The sequence below is a fragment of the Brassica napus genome, chromosome A3 (genome assembly GCF_020379485.1).
Source record: "Brassica napus cultivar Da-Ae chromosome A3, Da-Ae, whole genome shotgun sequence".
NCBI lineage: Eukaryota > Viridiplantae > Streptophyta > Magnoliopsida > Brassicales > Brassicaceae > Brassica > Brassica napus.
In genome coordinates this window covers 32,716,429-32,742,939 of record NC_063436.1, presented here as the reverse complement: position 1 = coordinate 32,742,939, position 26,511 = coordinate 32,716,429, and the positions used below count along the sequence as shown (strand labels likewise).

General features: G+C 36.4%; 3 protein-coding genes and 1 pseudogene across 4 annotated transcripts; 2 read left to right on the top strand and 2 right to left on the bottom strand.

The window, feature by feature from the left end:
• Positions 1-446: 446 nt before the first annotated feature.
• LOC106375546 (paired amphipathic helix protein Sin3-like 5) lies at positions 447-6,647 on the top strand. Of its 2 annotated transcripts, none has more exons than XM_022717131.2 (20): positions 447-761; positions 883-970; positions 1,124-1,288; positions 1,380-1,545; positions 1,605-1,703; positions 1,807-1,950; positions 2,169-2,259; positions 2,351-2,520; positions 2,599-2,753; positions 2,912-3,033; positions 3,128-3,382; positions 3,588-4,051; positions 4,314-4,901; positions 4,987-5,081; positions 5,149-5,287; positions 5,383-5,535; positions 5,618-5,778; positions 5,861-5,972; positions 6,061-6,242; positions 6,378-6,647. In XM_022717131.2, exons 2-19 carry the CDS (start codon positions 897-899, stop codon positions 6,223-6,225), a joined length of 3,318 nt encoding a protein of 1,105 aa, XP_022572852.1. In that variant the 5' UTR covers positions 447-761; positions 883-896; the 3' UTR covers positions 6,226-6,242; positions 6,378-6,647. The 2 variants fall into 2 exon arrangements, with proteins under 2 accessions (XP_022572852.1, XP_013670941.1); XM_013815487.3 differs by having other exon boundaries at positions 850-970.
• A 173-nt stretch (positions 6,648-6,820) lies between these two features.
• LOC106372897 (pyruvate dehydrogenase E1 component subunit alpha-1, mitochondrial-like) lies at positions 6,821-11,492 on the top strand. Its single transcript, XM_048767587.1, has 7 exons — positions 6,821-8,861; positions 10,034-10,111; positions 10,476-10,574; positions 10,660-10,755; positions 10,825-10,878; positions 10,979-11,044; positions 11,135-11,492. The coding sequence occupies exons 1-7, from the start codon at positions 8,787-8,789 to the stop codon at positions 11,177-11,179; spliced, it is 513 nt and encodes a 170-aa protein (XP_048623544.1). The 5' UTR covers positions 6,821-8,786; the 3' UTR covers positions 11,180-11,492.
• On the bottom strand, positions 11,468-13,883 carry LOC106372896 (annotated as a pseudogene).
• A 2,169-nt stretch (positions 13,884-16,052) lies between these two features.
• On the bottom strand, positions 16,053-19,800 carry LOC106375545 (probable alpha,alpha-trehalose-phosphate synthase [UDP-forming] 10). The gene is given in 5 exon segments (XM_048767584.1): positions 16,053-16,329; positions 16,332-16,616; positions 16,699-16,972; positions 17,043-19,072; positions 19,601-19,800. Coding segments are annotated over 4 exon segments (2,583 nt in total). The 5' UTR covers positions 19,028-19,072; positions 19,601-19,800; the 3' UTR covers positions 16,053-16,290.
• Between the last annotated feature and the right edge of the window lie 6,711 nt (positions 19,801-26,511).

The window sequence follows — 26,511 nt, the reverse complement described above, 5'->3', positions numbered from 1 at the left end:
ATGATTTTATTTTCATTGAAAAATACTTTATGACCTTTAAAATAGAAATATATTTTCATTTTTCATAAGAGGTTGTAAAAAATATTCACTTTCTATAAGAATTTGGTAATGACAGATATTTTTGTTTTAAATCTATTATTTTTGACAAGTATTTAAAAACATTTATAGAAATATGATTTTCTTTTTATTGCAAAAATCATGTTATTACCTTAGGTGGTAAAAGACTATTATTATTTTGTTGACAATTTTTGCAAACTTTTATAGAAATGTGATTTTCTATATATCGAAAAAAATATTTTATTACTTTTAAAATATATTCATTGCAAAAATCATGTTATCTCACTATGTTTGTTCTAAGATAAAACTATAGATGCATGAGTACATGAGAGATATAAACACACTTGATTATTACCTCTGCGCATATACATACATACACACACACACATAAAAAATATTCACAGGCTCCTTCTCTTTCCCTCTCTTGCTCGAGCTTTCAGCCTTTGATTTTTATTTTCGGGTAACCTCTCTCTCTCGCTTCCCCTGAAAACTATTTGTATCTCAGAGAGAGAGAGAGAGAGAGAGAGAGAGAGAGAGAGAGAGAGAGAAGCAATCTTCTCCGCTTGCTTTCGCGTGAAGATTCGTATCCGTTTTCTCCGGCAAACTCAACGGCGGCGATCCACTCTTCTTTCTTTCTATCTTCTTCGGGAGGAACCTAGAACTTGTCTCTGTCCCTCTGGAGAATGTGATCCTGTCTCTTTAAGGTTTGAAATCTCCTTCTCTCATCGTTGATTGTTGGTTCGATAGATCTGGTTTCTGATTTGAATTTGTTTCTTGTCGTTGATTGTGTAGTGAAGCGTTTGTTGTTATTGTGATTTGTGAAAGTTGAAGAGAGAGAGATGAAGAGAGTTAGAGAAGAGGTTTACGTTGAAGCTCAGACACGAGGACAAACTGTTTCGTCTCGTGGAGAAACGTAAGCTCTTTGTCTTAATCACAATCTCTTGTTTTGTCTTCTTTTTCAAATTCGAAGTTGAAATTTGAAGGCTGATAAGATATTATTAATTAATCAGTTTGCTGTTTGTGGTTAAAAGCAAAATTAATGCATTTGAAGGGGAAATTAATGCAGAAATGGTAGTAGGCCTTTAACGATAGGTGGAGGAGGAGGAAACATGGGAGGGCTAACAACGAACGATGCTTTGAGCTATCTCAAAGCTGTGAAGGATATGTTCCAAGACAAGAAAGACAAGTACGACACTTTCCTTGCACTCATGAAGGACTTTAAAGCTCAGAGGTAATTATTATACCCATTCTTTGTCTCTTCTACTTTTCTACAACAGCAAGTGTGTGTGTGTGTGTGTGTTTAGTTTCTTGTTGGTTTGTAGAGTTAACACTGATGGCGTCATAGAAAAAGTGAAGGAGTTGTTCAAGGGCTATGACGACTTGCTTTTGGGTTTTAATACCTTCTTGCCTAAGGGTTACAGAATAACCCTTCCGGAGAAGAAGCCTGTGGATTTCGATGAAGCTATCGATTTTGTTAACAAGATCAAGGTATGCATGTGTTTAAATTCTCTCATTATCCACACTGTTGAGATTTATTTCTGCTGCAGGCGCGGTTTGGGAATGATGTACGTGCGTATAGAAGATTCCTCGACATCTTGAACATGTATAAGAAGGAAGGCAAGTCCATCTCCACTGTCTATCAAGAGGTATGTTTACTCTATATGTGTGTGCATACTATTTGATAAAGTCAGTTTTCTTGTTAAATATCTTTTCTTTTCTTTTTTTCTGATAATCTCATCTGTTGTACAGGTTACTCTGTTGTTCCAGGGCCATGAAGATCTGCTTGCTGAGTTTGTTAGTTTCTTACCTAATAATTCAGGATCAGATTCTGCTCAATACCCTCTTTCCGCAAGGAGTGCGCTACCTGCCATGCATCCAATGCATTTTGACAAGGTTTCCTCTTTTTTTTTTTTATGAATGGTTTAGTTTGAAAAGTATTAACATCCTTTCCCAAATTGTGCTAAGAGTGATTAATCAAATGCTAGATAAATATTGGGATGTAAGACACAGTTTATAGCAAAATTGATGAGATCAAATGTGTTTTAAGAACTTGATTCTTCAGAGTTCAGACTTTTGACTGAGATGTTGATACGGGCTCTTACCTGCCACAGAGAATGAAATTTGGGAGTAGGCCTGATGAGTATACTGATCAACGAGAAGATGGTGACGAGAATCTTGTGGCTGCTGGTGATTCTCGGGGAAGTAAGTATTTGGATCACTTGTACCGTTTCTTTGAGTTCATCTTTTTGAGATTGCTGAGCCAATTATGTGGTGTTATGTTAATATTTTGCAGAATCCCTTAATCAAGGTCAATGGCGGCAGGTAGAAGACAACGAGGATGGTCATGAAAATGTAGTCTTTGGCAACGGAAGCCACAAAAATAATATGGCCAAGGGTATAAATGAACTGGATCTTTCTGACTGTGTACAATGTACACCAAGCTATCGTCACCTGCCAGATGATGTGAGTGCCTCTGCAACCTTAGATAATTTTACTGAATTTGATGCTCTTTGATCATATGGTTTGCTTTCTCCTGTGTAGTATCCCATTCCTACTTCAAGCTACAGAAATTCACTGGGTGAAAAGGTACTTAATGATCACTGGGTATCTGTCACATCGGGGAGCGAGGATTACTCATTCAAACACATGCGTAAAAACCAGTATGAAGAAAGCTTGTTTCGGTGTGAAGATGACAGGTAAGACGTATATAGTATATTAGGTATATGTATTTCTTTCAATATCTCGATTAGGAATCTTACAATAACATTCATGATTTTTTTTTGTTATTTAGTTTAGGTTTGAAATTTGTGTAACTCCTAAGCTAATTCAACTTCCATCTGATCTGTTAATTCAGGTTTGAGTTGGATATGTTATTAGAGTCTGTGAATGCAGCCATTAAGCGCGTGGAAACTCTTCTGGAGAAGATCAATAACAACACAGTCTCTACACCAATTTGTATCAAAGATCACCTATCAGGCAAGTAGTGATTTGATCATATCTCGTTGTTGCTATATGTACGTCTATGATTCTCTTCCCTGGGCTAATGCCTTCATATGTGACGATTTAATAGAGCTGAACCTAAGATGCATTGAGCGGTTGTATGGGGATAATGGGCTTGACGTTATGGATCTTCTGAAGAAGAGTTCTCATGTCGCTTTACCGGTGATACTAACTCGCTTGAAGCAGAAACAAGAAGAATGGGCTAGGTGTCGCTTTGATTTCAGGAAAGTATGGGCCGATGTATATGCTAAGAATCATCACAAGTCACTAGATCACCGTAGCTTCTATTTCAAGCAGCAGGACTCCAAGAATCTGAGCACAAAAGGTATGTTTTTTTTTCTTACAGTTGTTTTCCCTCCAAACATAAGTTACATTTTTTTTAGATTACCTACCTATATGAGCTTTGTTGAGAACTGTTGATTTTGTTTGTCTGCACTTGAAGCTTTGTAGAAGAATGCTTTATATAGAAGCCTCATTTTAAATGCAAACTTGCAACTGAGTAAACTTGTTTTGTTATGTACTAAATACAGGTTTAGTGGCAGAAATAAAAGATATCAGCGATAGAAAGCATAAAGAAGACCCACTTCATGCCATTGCTGTCGGAATTAGGCCCTCTTTCACCCCAGACTTGGAGTTCAGTTATTCTGATACTCAAGTTCATGCTGACCTATATCAACTAATCAAGTATTACTGCGAAGAAATATGTGCTTCTGAACAATCGGATAAAGTAATGAAGCTGTGGGTAACCTTTTTGGAGCCCATATTTGGAGTTCCTTCTAGGTCTCAAACTAGTGAGGCAATGATAGATGCGGCCAAGTCCAAAGACAACCAGGAGCAGCAAGATGCATGTGAGGCAGTGAAGGACAGCACATGTGACGTTTCTGTTGTCTCAACGGCACATACCAAAGAAAACCCACCAGTACAAGGAAACTCTGTCGCACAAGAAACCATTCTGCAAGATAAACTGCATGTTCGCGCAGCTATGGATATTGAGGTAACTGAGTTCTCTCTCCTTTCTTTTGTCTTTGTTCTTGATTTGGGGCTGTGTATACACTTCTAGCTGACTAAATGTAGTCAAAGGTTCTCATAAATTGGAGGTTGCTGGTGGTAGAGAGGGCATTTAAATGTGGGGAATATTAATGGAAGTTGCTTTCCTTAAGCACCAATTAGATGCCTTAGGCATGACAGATCCAAAGTTTATTTTAAAATGGGTCTTGAAAAAGATATTCATCAATCTTTTGCCCCTGGTTCTACAGGATACCCAGCCTCCAAAGCCGGTTTCACCACCCAGAAAGGATCTGTTAATGGAGGGTGTAGAGAATCATAGCAAGGTAAGTGATGTAATAATGGGAGAGCAAAAGGTTGAGCGAGAAGAGGGCGAATTATCTCCCACTGAAAGTTATGAGCAAGACAATTATGAGGTTTATAGAGACAATGGCGTTGAGTCTGTTCAGAAACTGACAGACAATGTAGGAAGTAATAAAGAGCAAGAGCACAAAGAAGGTGCAGTCTGTATGGAAGCCGGAGCAAAGAGCAATGCTCTCCCTAAAGATGATGGAAATAAAATTACTCAAAAGCTGTCAGAAGCGAATGAAAATGCCTCTGGAAGCAAATTTGGCGGCCATGTTTCTTCCGATGAAGAGCATAAAGGAGCTATGAAATGTGACCGGCTTGACAGTGAAGATGGCTCCTTTCTCACAATTTCAGAACGGTATCTGCAACCTGTAAAGCCTCTTGCAAAGCATGTGCCTGTGAAACTACAAGTCAGTGAAAGTAACTCTCCGAATGATTCTCGAGTTTTCTATGGGAATGATTCCTTTTATGTGCTTTTTAGGCTTCATCAAGTAAGGACTTACGAACCAAACTTCTCAACTTCTTCAAATGTCAATTGTCTTTAGTTCAAACCACTAACTATGTTTTTTTCTTCAGATGTTATACGAGAGAATACAATCTGCAAAGATACATTCAGAGAGGAAATGGAAAGCTCCAGATCCAGATAACACATCTCCTGATTCTTATACCAGGTGATTTATCTTCTTTGCTTTTAAATTGGAATGATAGTTCCTTCCCTGCTGATAATTTGAAGGACAGGTTTCTGGATGCTCTCTATAATTTACTTGATGGCTCGAGTGATAATACAAAGTTTGAAGATGAATGCCGAGCTATTATTGGAGCACAGTCATATGTTCTCTTCACATTGGATAAGCTAGTTCAGAAGTTTGTCAAACATGTAAGCTTCCATTTGCACCTGCAGCTTGTTCTTGTCTTGACTCTACTTCTTTTTTATCTGTACTGATCATGGAAGTGGATTTGGCAATTCTTCAGCTTCATGTCGTTGCGGCTGATGAGACAGACACAAAGCTACTGCAACTATACACATATGAGAACTACAGAAAACCGGGAAGGTTCTTTGATATAGTGTACCATGAGAATGCGCGAGCCCTTCTCCATGATCAGAACATATACCGGATTGAATATGTATGTATCTTTTGATATTTTCGGAAACCTTTGTGTATAATGGTCTCATATGCTAATGTATCCTTGCAAAATCTACATGCAGTCATCTGCACAAACCCGTCTGGCTATTCAACTTATGAACAACGGGAACGATCAGCCTGAAGTTACAGCTGTAACGGTGGAGCCAGGTTTTGCAAATTATCTGCAGAATGACTTTCTTTCGCTTCTACCTGATGAAGAAATACCTGGTCTATTTCTGAAGAGGTGAGATAAGAGCATGACTTTGTTAACGTGTTCAGTTTGTGCAAGTGCATTTAGTAATCATCTTTTTATATGCTTTCTTCAGGAACAAGGCGAAAATGAGCGGTCCAGATGAATCTTCAGGGATACTGCGTGCAATGGAAGGATTGAAGATTATCAATGAGGTCGGATGTAAGATGGCTTGCAGTTCTTCCAAGGTACGTACATGCTAATTAAATCATATTGATATTTTTTTCTGTATTTTAATGTGAATATGATTAATGAGAGTTTCCTAATTGTAATTAGGTCAAGTATGAACCAAACACATCAGATCTTCTGTATAGACGGAAGCAGAAGAAACCAAATGGACTTGACAAGGATAAAACTCCTAGTAGCAGTGAAATCTCGAGAAAGAAAAGACTATCGCGTTTTCACATGTGTATGAACCGTAGACTTGCTGCCTTGCCTTAACAACGCAGCTTCCAGCCGTAAGTAACCCTCTTCTTGCCCTTAATCATTGCAGACTATTATTCATCAACCTAGTGATCAATGTTGCATCTCAGTAATCTCTGATTCGAGATCAAAGTTTACAGAAACAGTGCTTGTATATTATTATTGTGCAGGTGTGAAAGTTCTTGGCTGAGATATGCAGGCATGAGTTCGTAGTAGAGATCAAACTGTCTTTGACAACGATTCTTGCATCATTTTTGGTTCAAAGAGATTCATATGGCAACCTTAATTGCGTCTGAAGCCGCCAGTTTTGGTGTAGTGTTAAGATTATACATGTACCAGACTGCTATAGTGGGAGACTTTAAATTCATTCATTCAAACAAATGTTGGATTCCTTCTAAGTTATGTTTCTTTTTCAATTCAATTTCTCATCCCTTTCGTCATCTATCATTCTATGTAGCCATCAGTTTCACTTTCAGGAGCTAATCTTATTTTCAGCAGCTAATCTTCCGAAATACTTAAAAACCTTAAGTCAACAAAAGTTTCTAAGAAAGGAAAAGATCTTAGCCGATCTCAAGAAAAAAATGGAAATAAAAATAACCAAATATGTTGACAAAAAAAAACCAAATATATGTTTTAAGTTGTAAACAAAAATATCCATCTACTCGTTTGCCGATCATTGAGATTTGTAGTCTTTAACTGTGATGGTGACGCCTGGTTAGATGTAATCATGAAGAAGAACATGAAATTGAAGACACCACATCAGATTGTTATTAGATGTAAGTTTTGTGACATTCAATATGTTCATTTCTTAAAAAGAAATATTTCTTATTTGTGTCGATTTTTCAATATGTATTAAAGTCATGGTACTAAAAGGTGGCATGAGAAAAGAGATGTTTGGTATAAAAGAAAGAGAATATAGAGAAACAAAATCATCTATCAAAAGGAATATAAAATATTTGGAGTATCATAGACTTCTTTGATATCGAAGATGTTCACTGTGGTTCTGTGTTGTAGAGAAAACATGTCCATCAAAAATTTCGTACATACAGGACTATCTGTCGATTCGAGTGTTACAGGGAGAATTGCATAGTGTAAGCGTTGTTCGTGAAGTTGTTTATCAAATATTGCGTATGTTGTACATAGTTGATCCTCATATATATTAAAAATATAAATAATATGACAAGAAATTCCCTAAGATAATACTAAAAAAGTTTATTACAAATATATTACACAAGGATCAAAATAACAAATAGTTTTCATTAAAAAGGTAAAAAACACATGTATCGATAGGGTTAACTAATATTTATAGTTTAGATTTGAGTAGTAGAATTTTGGGTAGAATTTAGGATTTTTAAAAATAGTATTTAAAATTTAAAATACTAATTTAAAAATAGTTTCAAAAATAATTTTTAAATTTCAAAATACAATTTTGAAAAGGAAACGACAAAAAATTGAAAAAAAAAATTCAAACTGAAAGAAGTTTCTCGGAAATATTTTTTATATTATAAATATATCAACCATCCTCTATCTAATTGTTGATTATCTTTTGGATAACCTAAATTATTTGTAATCGTTGAGCACCAACTTTACTAACAAGAGATTTTTAGAGTCATTGATTGTGATGGTGGCACCTAGGTGTGATTTGGATATATTGAAGTATGCAGGGACATCATAATCATCAGGAATATCATAATCATCAAGAAGAACATGAAATTGAAGACTCTGCATCAGATTGTTGCTAGATGCAAGTTTTGTGACATTTAATATGTTCAAATATAAAAAATCATATTTGTGTCAATTGTTTCAGCATGTGTTGAAGTCATGGTGCTGAAGGCGGCTGGGATAAAAGAGATGTTTGGTATGAAAGAAATAGAATAGAGAGAAACAAAATAATCTATCAAAAAGAACAAAAATATTTGGAGTATCATAGAATACTTTGATATTGAAGATGTTTGTTGCAGTCTTGTGATGCGAAGTGAGTTGATACACTAAAAGTGTGTCTTTTATACTGCAAGCAAACAGTGTTGTTGTAATATTTGATATTCAATTCCAGAATACCAGTTTACACTTTATCTTTATGAGTTCAATATCAGCTAAAAAAATGTGGAAGTTTTAAGATTTGTGTATTGTGATAAGTAAGTAACAAAATTAATCAAAGATTTCAGATGATTCGTCGTTTTATGGTGGGCATGGGATTGTTGGTGCTCAGGTTCCGTTAGGGTGTGGGATTGCTTTCGCGCAGAAGTATGCTAAGGAGGAGGCTGTGACGTTCGCTATGTATGGTGATGGTGCTGCGAATCAGGGGCAGCTTTTCGAATATATCTGTCTTTGGGATTTGCCTTCCATTCTTGTCTGCGAGAACAATCACTGTGTATAAGAGCAATATTATTGGGGGTTTCTTGCTCTTAGGTTCTTAAAGTACATATTTGTGTATGTATATATTATATATGCGTATGTAATTGCGGGGTTCTAAGATTTACGGAAAACTCAATAATATTAACGTTTTCATTCTTCTTTCTTTGTTTTTTTTTTTTTAATTTCCTTTTGGATTTCTTATTGATGTGGTTTGTGCAGATGGGATGGGAACTGCTGATTGGAGAGCTGCCAAGAGCCCATCTTACTATAAACGTGGTGATTACGTTCCTGGTTTGAAGGTTAGCTCTTTGAAATCTCATTTGTAACAACTAAGTATGTGAGGTTTCTTATGTTGAAATAATTAAAATGGAAGTGTATAAATGAAGCATTGGTTTGTACATATACAGTCTGTAATTTTGGTTGGTGTGTTTAACTCGTCCAGTCCAGTCTCTTTGCACTTTCAAAGTAAACAGTAGGTTCTTACAAGTTTTGTCTTTTCTAATACTTCATGTTTACTGATTAGTAATAGATTCTCATTTGCATTATTATTATACTGCGGAGTTTGTTGGAAAGATCTACTGTGAGTCTTATGTAGTTTTAATTTTTGCTTGGCTGACTTGGCTCTTTTCTCTATTGGCGTATGGATTAATGTATTGAATTGTTTAGGTTTTGATTGGTAGAGCATTAGCAGTAGTAGTATGCTATAGAAGCAATATGCTGCAAGAAATGTATGCTTTTGCTAAACTGTTTAATAGGAAGATTGGTAGATAGTATGAGTGCTGTTTAAAATTATTATAAAAATTAGTATATAATTTATAATATATTAATTTTTAATGAATATATTTCTAATATATATATAATTAAAAAGATATATAATTAATTTATTTTATTTAATAATTTTAAAAATATGTTTTTATCAAAAATATTATTTTAAAATAAATTTTGTAACTAAAATATATATATTTTTAAAAATAATTTTTCAAATTGAAAATAAATTAAATTATATTTTAAAATGTGACATACTATTTTAAAAATATATATTTTTACTGTAAATTAATTTTCGAAATCAAAATTTTATTTTATGGATATAAAAATAATTTTATGAAATTATTAAATAAAATAAATAAATTAATTATATATTTTTCTTAATTTTATAAATTATAAATGCAAATGCTCTTTTAAAAGTTTCATATGAGAACATTGACCAGAGAGCATTAGCATTTAGTAAATGCTTTTCTAAATATTTTTCTAACAATTGTTGATTGAATAATGGAAATCATAATGTTAATGTTCTAGCAATTAAGGCCTTAGTTTCCAGGTAGAAATATGAGCAGCTTGCTACTCTACAATTTTAATTCAGTATCCTATCAATTCAAGGCTTTATTCATTTGGTTTCTTGTAATCTGCTTCGGTTATCAACTTTATTTTGAGATTGATTGGGTTCTGGATTCGATTTCTTTTGGATGAACAGGTAGATGGTATGGATGCATTTGCTGTCAAACAAGCGTGCAAATTGGCTAAGGAGCATGCCTTGAAGAATGGACCGATAGTAAGTATTCTGTTGTATCCCTTTGTCGGCTGTCACATTTTGTGAATTCGGCTTGAACAATATCTTTTATAGCTACTATCCCTTGGGACGTTTATTTATGCATTTTGTGAATTCGGCTTGTCACATTCTGTTGTATCCCTTTGTCGTCTGTCACTTTTATTTTCTAGTTGGTATGGATGCATTTTCTAGTTGAAAGTTACAGTCACTCAGTTCTAGCCTCTAGGACAAAATTCCATTATCTGAATATTGTTGGCCTTATGAGGAATAGAATAGTAATAGATTTGCCTTGCCATTTTTCTAGTGATTACTTTTCTCCTATTAAACGATTTACATGAAAATCAATTCATCATTTCTTTGTATACAGATTCTTGAAATGGACACGTACAGGTACCATGGTCACTCCATGTCTGACCCTGTGGGAGCACATACCTTTACAAGAGATGATATATCTGGTGTGAGACAGGTTCGTTTCCTACACTAACCATTGCGTGTTTGAGGGTTCGGTTATTGTGAATCTCGAAACATTTATTTGCTATTATATGAGCCAGGAACGAGATCCAATTGAGAGAATAAAGAAGCTGGTACTATCTCATGACCTAGCAACCGAGAAGGAGCTTAAGGATTTTTTTATAAACCTCAATATTGTATGTCCTGGAAACATATTTTCAGATGTTTGTATTATCTAATTCGCTAAAAAATGGGCTTATTTGCAGGATATGGAGAAGGAAATTAGAAAAGAAATAGATGACGCCATTGCCAAAGCTAAGGTCAAATAACATTCACGTTTCTTCCCTTTTTTCATTAGGGAGTTCAACTTCTAAAGCTAGTAAAACCCAACACTTACACAAAAACTCTGTGCGGTTTCAGGATTGCCCAATGCCAGAGCCTTCTGAGCTTTTCACCAATGTGTACGTGAAGGGATTTGGCACCGAGGTAATTACTAAATTACACATTCTGCCATTATATCTAATGAACTTCTTGTTGACTTTTTTTTTTTTTTTTTTAATTTCTTTCTGTTGGCAGTCATTTGGAGCTGACAGAAAAGAAGTCAAAGCCGCGCTTCCATGAAGGTATTGTTCGTTAAACTGCCATGTGGCATGACCAAGTTCTTTGATAGGAAGCCATGAAATAAAGAGGCTTTTGGGCAGACTGTTGTGTGCTCTGTTCAAGGTCGTTAAGACAAACATATGATTTTTGTGAAGCTTTTGTGTTCATATCTAAGTTTACTTCTGCTTGTTTTCTGTTCTTCTGAATCGTTCCATCTCAGGATTCATATTCAAGCAATTGGCTTTGATCTTCTTATTGTTGCACTCCAGTAGTAGAGTTTGTTTCTTTTTAAAAAATATGACAAGGAAATACAAAGAGCAATGGTCACTTCTGTTTTGTATTCCTTGTCTTCCAGAAAGAAAGAATCAACCTTTTAATTCAACAGCAAGACAGGTAGAATCATAAAAGCCACTTCCAAATAACCTAAAGAATCTTAAAAAAAGAAAAGAAAACTCAACAAGCTTCCCTAACATCTATATACGTACAACAAAAGCAGAGAATCTCCTTTTTCCTTGCTATCAAGAATCTGAATCTGAGTCACTTGAACTGTACCTTGAATGCTCTGACATGAAATTTGGGGGCAGAATCGGAAACCTAACCGCGTTTCTCTGCGGTGCAGCGGCGGTCGGTGTTGCTGCTGTCGACGTTGATGCTCCTGCTGCTACCGTGGCTGCTGGTCTCTGCTTCCGTTGAGTCCTCGCGATCTCACTACAAGCATTATCAACCATCCCTAAGAAATCACGGATTATAACAAACAGCTGAAACAGGTTCCTCTCTTTCAATGCTCCAGCTTGGTAATAATTAGTGGTTTTCTTCACCAAGTCCATGATCCTGAGCTGTTCCTCTGTAATAACTCTCAGCTTAGTCAAACACCCATCTTCTTTCCCTTTGCTTTGTTCTAATAGCCTTTTTGTTTCTTTCAACCGGGTCCCTAAAGCCAAGGTGGTGGCTATAAAAGAGTCATAATCGACTCCTGCTGCTTTCTTCACATTGGTGAACTCTGAACTTAGGCCACCAATAATGGGTAAGCCTAGCTTTATGAATTCAATCTCTTGTTCTTCTCTAGATGCATCCGCAATACCACCACCTGAGATCTTATTCATGGCAGCTCGTTTTCCCTCAGATCTTACAACTTCTTCAACAACAAAGTGAAGCAAAGTAGTTTTCCCATCAACACTCTTCACATCAGAGAGTTTTCTTAGAGCTGTCAGATTAAAAGCCTGAGCATTCCCACGAGCAGTTCCGGCGTTCATTCTGTTACCTGCTTTCAAGATTGCCTCTAGAAGTTTCATGAACAGACCACGAGCACGGAGCTCGTCGCATGCGGATTCAAGCGTCTGTAAAGAAGCCTTTTGCTGAGCAACCTCTGAGCCGTAGTTGATCTTGAAGAGCATAACGTTGAACCGATAAAAAGCTGAAGGAACTGCTCGTAAGATGTGAAACAGTAGAGATTCTGCATCAGCAAGTTTGGTTGGGTCGCCATTGAACTCTGTGATCTCGGTCTGTTCTTCTGGCGTTGGAGCTATACCAGAAAGCTTCTCAAGTGTATCAGAATCAGGATCATGGCCTTGTGTTAACAAGTCAATGATCTCCTCCTTAGTCATTCCCAAAGATTTAAGCACAATTGCTTTGTTCTGAGATTTCCGAACAGTGGGTTGATGCGGTACAGTGTTAGCTTCACTTGGCTTTCGAGCGCCAACGTATCCAAACAGAGCCTCCATGAGATCACCATCAAAGCTAACCCAAGAAAAATAAAATAACTCATAATCAACATTCACTACTTGACAACTTTAGTGAAGGTAACGAATAAAATGCTTACTTGAAGGAGCCACCATCGAGTGGCTAGCATCAGGATTCACCTTATCCCAATGTAAAGGCTTGAGCTTTGGCTGCGCTGAAGAACTCTCAGCTGCCCTGGTCGGTCCTTTCCCATTTCCTGGTGGCCCGGTGGCGGCGGACCAGGTGCCTTCTTACCCGGAGGAGGAGGTGCTTTCTTAGCCGGAATAGGCAGTGGAGGCGCCCCAGCAGATGGTGGTGACGTTTGGTTAACTGTAAGAGGCGATGACGATGTAGAGGACGAGGCCGCTAATTGACCTGGAGGAAGTGGAAGTGGCGGATAAGGACCGCCACCACCACTGCCGCCGCCAGGAGCTTGAAACTTGGACTGGGATTGTTTTCCGTAATATCTCCCTCCATCAACACTAGTGTTGTTGTTGTTATTACTCTCATCTCTAACTTCACCAGATTGAGAGTTCTTCACATGAAACGAAAACGCCTCTTCATGATGACTGCCCGATCCTCTGTAGATTCCTTCTTCTTTTTCAATCTCAAGAAGCTTTTTCCAGTAAATCACATCCAGTCCTTCTTCATCTACTATAACCGCTTTCACATTTCCGTCCACTCGAACGAAATCCTCCGCGAATAGAATACCCCACGGAGGTAACGCGCCCTCATATCTTACTCTCTCCTCGTCTTCTCTCTTCCGGCGATCCGAGTTCCCACCTCGAAGTTTGTCTTTGATCCGCCTCCCTGAACTGCTTCCGTTCCTACGGAATAGGAAAGACATCGCGGCGGACCTTAGATGTGTTTAATTATTTGAATTTTGACAACGAACAAGGAAATGTGTTGATTGATTCGATTCGATGAACATGGTCATGACAACCCATTTCATGGTTTTACACATTTTATTTTATATTTATTTCTCTTTTTGCTAGAAACAAATTCATGCTGCTTTGACGAAAACGACCTCCACTTACTCCGCTTAGACGCGAATTTAACTGAGGGTAGTGTTGTCATTTACATAATGCGGACGTCTGACCAGGTCTTAGTGTTCGAATTCGGCTTAAAGATGTTTTATGATGTTTTGACTTGTTTAATCCAAAACTTCGGCTACGCGTTGACTTTCATCTTCTTAAGCTTCTTCAATGACTCCATAATTAAATCCTAATTTATATTTATATACTGCTTTTTCGACCTACCAGATTAGTTCTTGCTAGTGTTCTATAACCAACCCGTGACTTTGTTGCTTGATAAATAATAAATGGGTTTTGGGATGGTTTTGGACTTTGGATGTTCTAGAAGACAGCCGAAAATTATCTGGAAAAGAGAAGATTTTAGGTGTAAATGTGATACTGGAATGTTTGACTTTATGAGCACTTAAGTTAGTGATATCTGTTGAGAAGGTCGAGAAATTTAATTTTTATTTAGGTCCCATACCATATATAAAAGTTGAAAAGGACTTCTCAAACTCTTTGTAAGAACTTAATATATGTAAGACCCGACCCGGACGCTAGTCCGAACCGACCTGACATGACCCGTTTTTAACCCGTTAAGTGTAAAATTCAATTGAGATTCGAACCAAAGATTTCCTAACTAGTCAATCAAATCACAGAACCAAAGAAAGCTATATGATCGTATTGTATAAATCAGAAAGGATTTGATATATTGTAGTTTAAATTTAGTTCTATCTCATTTAATGTTCGTATATGATCTAATAGTTACGACTGATGGGAAGGTAGGATCAATGGAGGGTATTGTTGCTGTGTTTGATAATTTTGCCAAAATCTCAGGTATGCGTATCAGTATGGAAAAATCAACCATGTACATGGGCGGTGTACCAGCGAATATTCAGATGGAAATTGAAACTAGATTCCGGTTTAAAATGGACCATTTTCCAGTACGCTACTTGGGATTACCTCTTACTACAAAGAGTATGAACATGAGTGATTATCAACCCCTCCTTCAGACAATTCCGGAATCATATTAGCTCATGGAAGAATCGTTTCCTATCATATGCAGGCAGGCTCGAGCTTCTGGGCTCGGTGTTGTGGAGCATTGCAAGCTTCTGGCTATCAGCTTTTCGACTTCCTAAAGCATGCATCCGAGAAATTGACAAAATCTGCTCGGCTTTCCTATGATCTGGAAGCGACCTAAATCCCAGGAAAGCAAAAGTGGCATGGGAGGAAGTGTGTCGTCCAAAGGATGAAGGAGGGCTTGACCTTAGATCATTGATTGATATAAATAATGTCACCCTGCTTAAGCTTTTTGGATACTGGTCTCAAACAGGTCATCACTATGGGTGCGATAGATCAACTCAACAGTGCTGAAGAATGAATCTATCTTGTCTGTGAAGGAAAATGATAAAAAGGGATCATGGATGTGGAGAAATTTTTTAGTGTAATATTTGTCGATGTTAACTTTTAAAATTATAAAGATTTTTTTTAAATAACAAAAATATATTATTTAACAATGATTAATCTTTACTACCTTAAACCAATGTAATATAGTGTGTTAAAAAAATTAAACAAATGTACGGAGTCTTAATTAATAGCAGTGTTTTTAAAACCGACCCGATGGGTGAACCGGGTTCGACCATGAACCGATTACATAGCCGGGTTGGGTTTAATAATTGATTCGGCTATGAACCGGTTACGTAGCCAAACTTAGAGTTATTAAACAAATAAAAATCGCTAAAACTATCAAAAATCTATAAACCATCCATATAATAAAACTAGTTTATATTATAATGTTTTATGTTTTAAATTCACTCATATTTTAATTATGTATCATATTTACTATCATTATTTTTAAATTTATACACTAAAAATATATTAAACAAGATTTGATCCAGTCGAACCATATTGAACCATGACTCAAAAATTATCCGGTTCAGCTTCAGGTCCGCAACAATGAGTTCATAGATGGTCATCTAAATAATATATAATTAGTATAGATTTCGAAATATAACCTTTGTCCAGCGTGGCTATGAGGTGGCGTCTTTTTCATTTAACCTTCTCTGTTATTTTCTGTTTAGTTATTTTATCTGAAACGAAGCATATAAACGAAGCATAGTATGTTGGAGATTTGACAAAAGGAATGAAAAACGTAGATCATAGACACAGGAGAGAAAGAGCTCAGCTCTTGCTCATAAGTCTTAAATTATTATTATTATATTATGTACATGTACCAAAACCTGACTAAAGTCCTCGATTCATAGGGCTCAAACCGCAACAAGGAGTTTTGTCTCTTTTTCTTTTCATGTTTTCTATGTACAAATCATGTTTTCTTTACATGGTTCAGATTCAGAGTTGTCTCCTAAATAACTCTTGAGTTGATCTTTGATTTCAGCGAACTCAGACCACACTCTCAAAGGAGACTCTGAGGTGAGAAGGTACCTAGGCTTTGGGCTGGAAGAAGTGTTGGCAAGTCCTTGAAGCAACTTCACCACGTCGCTTACCTCATCCAGAAAGTACTTGGCTTTGCTCGGTTTTCTTCCCACCGTGCACACGAATATCTCTGCAGAGACTGACGATGATTGAGCCGAGAGTGTTGTTGCTATGCTCTCAAACATCTCTTCGTCTGATCTATCGTCCCCAATGCATACCACAAAATCCGGTGCATTCCCTTCTTCATGCATTCTACTAAGAACTTTCCCGGTGACAAGACCTTTGCTTACTCCCTGTTAGTCCACAGATCCCAGTTTAGAACTATATAAGGTTTGGAGATGCTTTCTCTCTATTAAAAGAAGATTAGGGTACTACCTGAGGCTTAACTTCAACGATTTGGTGACCTCTGTGAACCACAACAGGTTCATTTACAAGAACAGTTTCTAGATGGTCAAGTAGTTCCTTGGCTTGGCAAGAACCAAAGTCAGGGTCAGCATCTTGGTGATGCCACACTAGTGCACTCTCCTTCGCTTCTATGTTCGATCCATCAGTAGTTTCTGTATACAGTCTCATGATAGGCTCCACGATTTTCTTCCATTCGAGGTCATCAGAAAAGCCACTTGTTTCCCAGTCAGAAGAATTATTCCACCTGCATCACCAGACATTGCATTTTATGTTTGCACAAGACAATCAGAACAAAAACAAACCAGTAATGTTACCTTGTGAAGTAACCATGTTCAGCCGCTATTCCAAGATTCTCACACGGCGCAAGCCACTCGCTTAAAGAAACTTTCCCTCTCCCGCTAACAACAAATACAGTGTTATCAGGATCACTACACAGTGTCTTCAGCGCAGAGATCACATCAGCACTTGGTTCCTTTACAATTGAGGCCTCCGGAACTAAAGTACCGTCATAATCAAGAAATATTGCTCTCTTGCTCGATCTTCTATAAGCACTGACAGTTTGCTCAATGGATAGTCTTCTGAAATTAGGAGAGAGAGCGATGAGCCTAAAACCTAAACCCCAACCAACTCCCCAGCATCGTTTACTGTAATGATCACGACATGCCCTCTCCAAATCCTGGGTAAAGCTGCGTGACCAGTACGCCACGTCGTGTGTACTAATGTAGTGGTAGTGTTTCTTGTGGCGTAGCTGCTTCTCAAAATCAGACATGGTGATAGCGGAGTACATTGAATCAGCCACCGCATCAACGTCCCAAGGGTTGACCCTGATAGCGCCACTTAGAGACGGAGAGCAACCAATGAACTCAGACAGAACAAGCGTGCTTGTGCGAGGAGAATCTTCACTTAGTCCCAGAGATTTATCCATTTCAGGAGTTCCCTGTCGACAAACAGTGTACTTGTATGGAACCAAGTTCATCCCATCCCTCACTGCGTTGACTATACAGCATTCCGCCATGGCATAATAGGCAGACTTCTCAAACCGAGGAACAGGACGATCGATCAGAACCACTGGCTCATAACCAGGCAAACCATAACGCTCGTTGATTCTATTGACAGTGTAATACGTCTCTTTCTTTGCCTCTTGAACGTCTTTACCTGATCCTCTAGCTGGGTTGACAATCTGAATGAGAACTAATTTCCCTTGCATGCTAGGATATTGCTGAAGGAGATGTTCAAAGGCCAAAATCTTTAGACTCAGACCTTTGAATATATCCATGTCATCAACACCGAGTATCACCTTCTTACCGCGGTACTTTTCTTGGATCTCTTTCAGTTTCTCAGCTGTAGCAGGAAGATTCAGAACGGATTCGAGCCTTCCCATTTGAATACCTATAGGAAGAATCTTGAGGAAAACTGTACGGCCCAAGTAGTCAAGAGCAATATGCCCTCTTTTAGATTCATACTCCAACCCAAGCATTCTACAGCAGCATGACAAGAAATGCCGTGCGTAATCAAAGGTGTGGAAACCAATTAAATCACAGTTTAGGAGCCCCCTTAGTAGCTCCTCTCGGACAGGTAAGGTTCGATAAATTTCGGAAGAAGGGAATGGGCTGTGGAGGAAGAAACCGAGCTTAACCCTGTGGAAACGCCTCCTGAGGAACGTTGGGAGAAGCATTAAATGGTAGTCATGAATCCAGATATAATCTTCCTCCAGATTAATCACACCCATCACCTTATCTGCAAATATTTTGTTGGCAGAAACATAAGCCTGCCAAAGACTACGATCAAAGCGTTCGCCATGATCAGGGCACATGGGTAACATGTAGTGGAACAATGGCCACAGCTGCTGTTTACAAAAGCCGAGGTAGAATTTTCTATGCACATCTTGTGGGATGAAAGTGGGAACGCAACTGAACTCCTCAAAAAGAGTTTGAGAAACCTCGTCTTGCTCACTAACATCGACATCTGTCTTGAGTGATCCAACATAAATGACTTCAGTCTCTGGAGAAAAACCATCCTCGAGATGCAACATGGGAGAATCATTGTCCAGGCTGAATTTCCACTGCCCAGTCTCTGAATCCTTTTTGCCATTCAAAGGAAGAAAATTGGCCACAATGATTTTGCGGTCGCGGCAAGGCAATGAGACGGCATCTGAATCAGCACCACCACTAATCCCATATCCATCAGAGATGATGCCAGGAACTGTCATCACTCTTGGAAGAGCTCTGGGAGTGTGAGGGATGTCCAAAAGATCCCCAGAAGCCAAGTCTAAGAGGTTTCCAAATGATTTTGAACCCATTATTCCAACAAAAGATCATAAAAGGTAGATAGATATACTCCCAATCTGAAGAGAAAGAGAGATCCCAAGGAACTAAATCAGCATTTTCAACAAAGAAAGAATATTAAAACGCAACACCAATCAAACTAAATCAGAGAAATACAAAATAAGGAAATATTATGTAAAGAGCAAAACATAAACGGGTTCAGGGAACAAAGAAGTGTCAGAAAAGTCTCACGGGTCACAAGAAAATGTTTAACTAATTCATGAGAAGTGATAATAAACACAATCAGCCTCATTCATACTCAAAAAAAAAAAAGAAAAAAAAAAGTCAAAAGTCTTTAGAGAGTAGGGTTTCGAACATCAAGCTAGGGATGGATGCTAATCATCTTCCGTAAAATTTGCTAAAGCAAATTAAGAACACGACCCGAGATCTCAAATCCCTAGGGCGAGTTTACTCAGAACCCATATGATCAGCACAGATCAACCGACAAAAGAAGCGATTCAACAGTTAATTACGTCAGATCAGAGGAGAAAACAAACAAAATAATTAAAACAAGAGTGAACGTTTAAGAACAAAAGCTGCTTGCTTACCAAAGGAAAGTCACACCCAACAAAAAAAAAAACAGAATAACCGGCGTTCACCGTTAGAGAGAGTTAGCTCCGTTGAAGTTCTCCGTCACCGCCGTTCGATCTGAAGGAAGAGAGAGGAAATGGAATCGGAGGGATGGGATATTCTGTGGGAGACAGCACAAGAGACTATACGCATTTGTATCCTTTATTTTTATTTTTATTTTTATTTTTGTTTTTGTCTCTTTGTCGACATTTTCTAATCTTGGATTAGATAAAATATCAATAGCAAGTTTGCTACGTCGTCGTCGCTGAGGCTTGTTACCTGCATTTTCCTTCCGCTTAAATCCATACTTCCTTACTTTTTTTACCTCATGGCTTAGTTTTGTTTTGCCTTAGTTTCTTTAACTGCCTATTAGTCTAGGTCAGTTTAAATGGTTCAATCTTTCTTATTAAAACAGAGGAAATTCTCAAAATATCACATTCATACTATCATTTTTTACTAGGGTCGGCCCGTCCTACGGACGGGATATACTTTATTTGTGATCTAGATTATTATTTTTTGTATGTTTATGATTTTTGTTTTTAATTTGCATTTGCAAAAGATGTGTGATAATGATTTTTGTCTTTTAGAAAGAATTAGGTGAAGAGGAATTATATGTGATAACATATATTTTGCTTGTTTGCAACAGTTGTTTCTGTTAACCATGTTATTTAAAAAAAAATTCTAATAACCATGGCCTTACAATTTGTGTTGTTTTCAGAGATGAGTTTTCTATTATTTAACCATATTATGCTTTGTATAATGGGCTGGCTTTTTTGGGTTGCCTGATTGGGTGGTGAGTGGTTCGTATCGGGAATAAAATCGTTAAAGTACGATTCGTTATGAGATTTCTTGAAATTTTAAGGTTCATGCAAAATTGCATGGATTGAGATATTAACAACTCAGCGGGCACCTTCTTGCATATTCACATTACTGACTACCAAATACCCTGCAGTCCATTGCATCTCACTGGCATATTCAGTGGCATCGAGTCCACTTTTCTTATGAAGTCAGATATAATCTAGAGTAGAGAATTTTGGATTTGAAAAAAAAATCATGGAAAAAATTTACTCAGTAGCAAGCCTGATAGAACTTGAAGCAAGGAAACCAATCCAATGATCTTACACTGAGATCAATCAAAATCAACCCACACAAAAACATCATAACCAATCTAAGAATATGCTAACAATGGACTCAACTTACATCAGACTCTCTTCAATATCAGTGAAAGTTATTACTGTTTATCCATTCCCAAACTAATTCGAACAAAGAGATATCATACATCTGAGATCGATATAAGTAGCCCCAAAATCTGATAAGAATATCAGAAAAATAAAATCAGAATCGAATGGATCCCAAACACACAATTGATGATCAAAAATAATTAGATTCAATCTGAACAAACATGAAAACTCAAAAGAGAAAATGTATCAATACAAACGCATGAAACCAATCAAATTCAAGTGTTATTTGGACTCGTGAGAATGATGCTTACGGTATGTAGACTAACATTTTTATAGTTGTAGATGCACCACCTAGAAGAGAGGGCAGATGCATTAAATGTGAAATTTGCATAACAGTTACCGGGAAAAGAACCGGAGATGAAACGACACAAAGACTTCTCGATTCAGGGAATCATCATCATGATTCGTCTCGAATAGCTCTCCTGAAACCCCATTGTCGGAGATGAGTGAGAAGTAGATGAAGAACGACGAACCCTAGATGTCGACGGCCCCATTGTTGAAGAAGCTCAGGCACCGCCGTAGAAGGAAGATGAAAGATAAACTTCAATTTCTCGCGTCATTAGGGTTTCCAATAACGACGGCCGCATAAACCATAAGAAATTCTCAGTCCAAAACACAATATATATAAGCTTAAAATAAAAGCCCATAGAATAAATGAAGTATTGCGTTTTGTACCGACGGGACACGTGTCGTCACCATAGAACTCGACTTTCCTAACTGGAATCCAACGTGGCATTCCCTAGTGAATAAACACTACTTTATATATAAGGATAATTGTAGGATTTTTCTGACAAAAAACGTTTCTCGGAAAGTTGTCGTTGAAGTTTCCAGAATATCTCAGATTATACCGACATATAAGTTTCTCGGTACTTTGTCGGAGTTATTCATCGGAGAATGGACAGTAATAAAGTAAATTGTTTACCGATGAATATCCGTGAAAGTCGAAATTGGATTTTTTTTTTTTGTGTTTCAATAGATATATATTTATTAAATATACTGTTAATTATATATCTTATACTTTAATCTTAATATCTAACTCTCTAATCCACGTGTGTGGTTTATATCAATTGCATGCATTTTTACATTTACTAAATTTTTATTTAATATAACATAGATTCCATGTTTTTGTGTTCAAAACAAAAAAAATCCTCTTATCTTCTCTTCCACATATCTCTGCAAAGAGCTAATCTTTTTCGAATCGAAGAGCAGGTCATTGTTTTTCCTTTTCTTCTCCTCATTTCCTAATTTTGCATCCTTCATTTATTCTTTCTTTTTCTTTTTCCTCTTTCGTTCTTCCCCTTCTCTCTTTCTTTATGCCTCTTTCAGATATGTATTTTTTTTAGCTAAGTAAGATCTGTGAATCGCTCAAAACATCACCACCACTCAACTCTTTGCACGACTGCCGTCACTACCGCAACCTTTTCACCGCCACCGTCACAATCACAACTTCTCTCATCGCCAACTCTGCAACTCCTTGCACCGCCACCGCCGCACTTCCACAACCCTCGCTGCAATTACTCCCCCGCCGTTTCCGCTCACTCCACCCTACACCTACGCTGTCGAAGAGATAGCATCCGATACCCTCACCACCGTTGCAACTTACACCGACCAATAGTAAATATAGTTTATTTTTATTTCTTTTTTTTATTTATATAGGATTTTTATGGTTAATTTGTTTATATGGAAAATTGGAAAATTAGTGGGATTGTATTCCTGAAGTTCATTGGAATGTTCGGGTATATTTTCGATACAGAGTTCCGACTAATTTCGGAGAAACTGAGATTTCCGAGACCCAAACTCCGACTAAAATTTGATTGTCGGAATGTAGTAGGAGATACTCATTACGGAGAAACTATGGCTGTCGGAGACTAGGCATTATTCTTGTAGTGATATCAGTCTCTATCTATCCGGTTGTTATTACAACTTTCACTAAATTAAAGTACGAAGAAAGACCCAGGAGCGTAAACAAAAAGCCCACATAGCATAGACCACAAAATATTAAATGAAACGCAGAGTATCATGGCAAGGGACATCTGTCGATTTTACAGAGTGCGACTTAGTGGCGTGGCTCTCTCAGGAGAGAGGTAACATTTTTATATATATATACTAGGGTAGGCCCGCCCTACGGACGGGTTAGCAAATAAACAAATAAAATAAATTACTTAAAATATTAATCTTATTTTAAACCGAAAGTAAAATTAATTTTCATGCTTTTTTATTAAAACAATTTAACTATTTATTTTAAAAACTGTAAATTTATTAATTATTAAAATTAATTTTCCGATGAGCCAAGCCCACATCTAATCGATCTTTCTCAGTGACCATATGCACAGCCTCATATTCAATGCAATATAGAAACCTAGGAAGAACGAATTCTTTTGGTAGGATTGGAATCACATGAAGAGTATTCAACCCCGGGACCGTGAGTACAGTGGAAATGGTGATGATCACGTGTTTCCAACCCTGACTCGGTGTGTTTACGACGGCTGAAACCTTGGCTGACTTTTCCGACCAAGTGAAGAAGATGAAGATACCATTAAGGGGCCAAAAGAAAACGTATGAGGAGCCCATCAGAACAATTTAATAAGCCCAAGTACAATACATTATCGAAACATGAAGAAGATTTAAGACAGGACACGTGGCGAGTTGTGAGGGAGTGACTTAATGACGTGGCGCAGAAGTGTTTAAATTTTATTTTGATTATATATTTTGTATATTTATTTAAGTATAATATATTATAAAGATAGAAGTAGTTATATAATTATCAAATTATTTTAAATTTAAATTTTCTTTTGTCTTACGGATTTCGAATTTCAGTATCTAATTTTTTTTTGTTATTGGAAAATATATATAAAGTGATGAGCAAAATGAACAATTATTGATGTTTGATTGGTTGGACTATAGATATGTATCATTTCACTTACAACTTCTTATATCTTGTGTTTCTAATTAGTCTCTAAATAATTTAATGGACCCTCCCCTTTTAGATCTACAACCTTACTTAAGTTTTTTTTTTAAATCAACGGTTTAAATATTATATTATTTTCTACATCAAAAAACTTACAATTACATCATTAAAAATTTGAAACTAAATTCTTTCAACAAATTTTCTGTATTTATAACCCAGCTAATCGGACCCATGATCTAAATATTCTTTTATCTTACTTATATAAGTTTTTCGGTTAAATATTGTTAAATAGACAACCAATCATTTTTTTGAGTTTTAGAACCCATTGATTTCATAACTTTCACCGGTGTTTGGAAATTTTCCTTTTCAAATTTTTTGTCCCACTTTATCCTACACCATTTTTCTTTATATAATCAATTTTGAGCAATGACCATAATCGTATTATTATTTTGAAATTGGCTGTTGACCAAAATAGTTATTGCCAAAGTATAACAAATTTCGTGTTGTGGTTTTCATATATATTATAGTCTGATATCACATGATAATTCACGGATATGTAAAACTGGGGTTTTCCATCTTTAAACAAAACAATATAGACAACCAAGCTAAGCTATTAAAATATGTATTGATCGTGTTTTCACTTTAGTTCGGTGTTTTCACTTTCGTTTCCACATCGCACCTTCTAACCAAATATGGCAGACTTTATTGTTGACAATCCCCATATTAAACCACTTCCTTTACGTTATGTAACATTTATTATTAAAATTATTTTTGATAATGAAATTACATTTTGTTGACTAATTTTAAAATTTATTGTTGACTAATTTAAAGTTGTTTAACTTATATACGATGTAATAGATATAATAATGACTTTTAGATAGGTTTAATTTTTTGTAAAAATAGTCATTCATTAATGGTATTTGAAAAGTGGTATCAAACTTGTGGTATAATTGAAATTTTTCTTTATTTTGTAGTTTAATTATTATTTTTATTATCAACTAAAAAGATTTATAGAAACTATACAAAAAATTCTAAATCAGGTACATTCACCGAATGGAGGGAGTAGGTTTTATTGTGAAATATAGAATTACTTGTTTAATTAACTATAATTTGGGGGTAACAACCTTATATATATTGTGGTTTTAATTATTAATCATATTTTGTTTGTTGCTATATTAGTTAGTTTTATGATTGCCAAAAAGGGTAGTTGTATGTTTTCTGGTATGACAACTTTGCTTTGTTTCTGTTATTTTTCATGTGTCCTTTTTGACTTCGTAATATTTTTTTTTAATATATACTTCGTATATGAGCGGTTGTGATCTAACTTATAAGATATGTTGACAAAAAAAAAACTTATAAGATATTGGTTTTTCAAAAGAGCTTATAAACATATTATCTTTTTGTTTTGTGATTTAACTTATAAGATATTGGTTTTCCAAAAGAGCTTATATACATATTATCTTTTTTATTTATCTCCATACAATTTTTTTTTGGTATTCAATTTTTATTTCATGTCTCATTATTCTTGTGTTTGGTGTGTGTTTCCCTTGCTAAAATGTCAAGTTGTTAGTATAATAAACTATCATTTGCTTTTCGATTATTTTGTAGTGTAAATTTATTAAACTTATGTAGAGAAGGTGTGATGTGTTGTGTAACACATAAGGTTCTCCAGTTCAGAAAATCAAAAAAGAAGGTTCTTTAATTTTATTACAATGTAACTTTCTGGCTGCCTAATATGAATAATACCATCTACAATCGCATGTGGAGCATGGCACCTCAACATAATTTATGTCACACTATCTTTGCTTCTACTGATGTGATGACCAAAAACTAATATGGCTTATGAATATTTGTTGCTTTTGTTTTTACGAAACTTCTGATATTATCTAGGAATTTATCAAAAGCGAATTCTGGCCAATCTTACGACCCTCTGCTTCCTGTGTTGCGAGTGTAACATCATCCCAAAACGCAAATTAGCAAACTTGAATTCACAACAAAAAAAACTTCAATTCAGGAATGCGGCAGACAGAATAGTTCAAAAAAGGACTAAAGATGTGTTCAAAAATAAAAAAACAGTTCAAGAGAATCAGAGTGACAAACCTTTTGAGTTGATGCCTTAGACATTCCAATAGGTTGGTAAAGGTTATTTCCCCCACCAAAGGCACATGTGGAGACTACAATTTGACAACCTCGCATAAACTTCTTATCCTCATCTGAAATCCTAAACCCTCCATTCTCGTTGAAAAACCCACTATGCACCGAAACTGACTCACTAACCTGATCACAACAAAACAGCACTCAGCAATCAAGAAGCATAGAATGATAAGGAAACTCAAGTTATTAGCCTTGTAATAGTTACCAAGTGATGACCTGAAAACTATTCTCTCTCAGCAAAAGTCTGGTTCCCCGTTCCCAGTAAACAAATTTAAATGCGTCCCATTCCCACGAACATGAGAGCTTGAATCTGTACCGGTTAGGTACATAAGTTTCTTAACAGGGGAGCTTGACTCTTTACGCTCTAAGATATTAAGATTCTCAAGCTCTTCAGGAGGCATAAGCTTCAAACAACCTGACACACAAAAATCTATCAATGGCAGATTCAAAGATGAAATGATGATGGAGAGAGAGCTTACGTTGCCAATGGCTTTAATTATTTGTTGATAGAATCAATCTTCTTCCTGGCCAAAACAACTTCTTTCCTCATGGGGTCAGCTAAACCTTCAAGTTCCTGATATGTAAT